This window comes from Sinocyclocheilus rhinocerous, unplaced genomic scaffold (assembly GCF_001515625.1).
Source record: "Sinocyclocheilus rhinocerous isolate Xijiao unplaced genomic scaffold, SAMN03320098_v1.1 C36707642, whole genome shotgun sequence".
Classification (NCBI taxonomy): domain Eukaryota; kingdom Metazoa; phylum Chordata; class Actinopteri; order Cypriniformes; family Cyprinidae; genus Sinocyclocheilus; species Sinocyclocheilus rhinocerous.
In genome coordinates this window covers 1-1,089 of record NW_015785154.1, presented here as the reverse complement: position 1 = coordinate 1,089, position 1,089 = coordinate 1, and the positions used below count along the sequence as shown (strand labels likewise).

The window sequence follows — 1,089 nt, the reverse complement described above, 5'->3', positions numbered from 1 at the left end:
ATAGATTCCTTTTATATATTTTATGTAGGGATGCACGGCCAATATTAGACTTTTTTAATTATTGGTATCGGTCAATATTTCTTTATTAATTGTGATGCTCATTTTCTACATTTTTCCATTTAAATTACCTTTGCCATCATCTAACACATTAGATCAACTCTTATATTCAAAAACACTCATATTCAAAAACGCTGTTAAAAGTAATCTTTAGCAAAACTCAAAATGCATATCCATTATAATGTTATGCTACAAATTCACTTGTAACATTGAAAATGATTATTTTGTTAATTCAAAATTATAGATTGGCTATTTATTGGTTATTGGCTTTAACATGTAAATAGTTCATTTGCCTTTTTAAGGCCTTGGACAGGTCTCTATGAGCTGTTCTCGTATGGAAAATTCTCTGTGTCCCATTAAAAAAAAAAAAAATTCTGAATTTTCAATTTGGTTGTCTAGTTCTACAGCTTGAGTTCTTTAGGCATGGGTTCTCCTCTGAGTCCAGCCAGCAGGTTGTTGGCGGCAAGAGCAGACATGGAGTTCCGTGTCATGTAGGAAGCACTGGCAATGTGGGGAAGAATCACTGCAAATTCAAACATGGACACAGAATACTAGATTTTTTTCAGAAAACACCTGCCAAATGCTTTAATAAAATGCATGAACACATGTGCATGCTTACCGCAGTTTTTGAGTGTGTAAAGAGGATGGTGTGTGGGCAGCGGTTCAGGTGTGGTGACATCCAGCCCGGCTCCAGCGATCAGACCAGTGGACAGGGCTTCATACAGATCCTCCTGATTAACCACTCCTCCTCTTTACAATAGCAACACAAACAGAATCATGCAGTGAAGTGCCGAGAGACACTAGTGTACTGTGGTTCAATTGAGGTAAATGGTATAAACAGGTTATAAACATGACGTTTGCTGCTTGTTTTTGTTGTTTTTTCAAACGTTTCAGTCAAAAAAAGTTACATAGTGCTGCTTTAATATATACTAGAATGTTATATAAATAATACTAAAATAACACTGGAAAGAATGTCTTAATGCTACTTGCTTGTGTTGATGAAGATGGCGTTTTTCTTCATCTTGGAGAAGA

At 35.7% G+C, this 1,089-nt stretch overlaps 1 protein-coding gene across 1 annotated transcript; it reads right to left on the bottom strand.

Annotated features, from left to right (window-relative positions):
* Positions 1–357: 357 nt before the first annotated feature.
* LOC107736452 (glyoxylate reductase/hydroxypyruvate reductase-like) lies at positions 358–1,083 on the bottom strand. The gene is made up of 3 exons (XM_016547858.1): positions 1,044–1,083; positions 677–807; positions 358–580 (listed from the first exon to the last, which is right to left on the bottom strand). The coding sequence occupies exons 1-3, from the start codon at positions 1,076–1,078 to the stop codon at positions 459–461; spliced, it is 288 nt and encodes a 95-aa protein (XP_016403344.1). The 5' UTR covers positions 1,079–1,083; the 3' UTR covers positions 358–458.
* Positions 1,084–1,089: the final 6 nt, after the last annotated feature.

What these genes read in the sequence shown, in the direction of transcription:
- LOC107736452 (XM_016547858.1), bottom strand. Translation starts at nt 1,078, where the DNA reads ATGAAGAAAAACGCCATCTTCATCAACACAAGCAA. An exon ending in ATCTTCATCAACACAAGCAA is followed by an intron (nt 808 to 1,043) that starts GTAGCATTAAGA and finishes GCTATTGTAAAG; the next exon opens with AGGAGGAGTGGTTAATCAGG. An exon ending in TTACACACTCAAAAACTGCG is followed by an intron (nt 581 to 676) that starts GTAAGCATGCAC and finishes TTGAATTTGCAG; the next exon opens with TGATTCTTCCCCACATTGCC.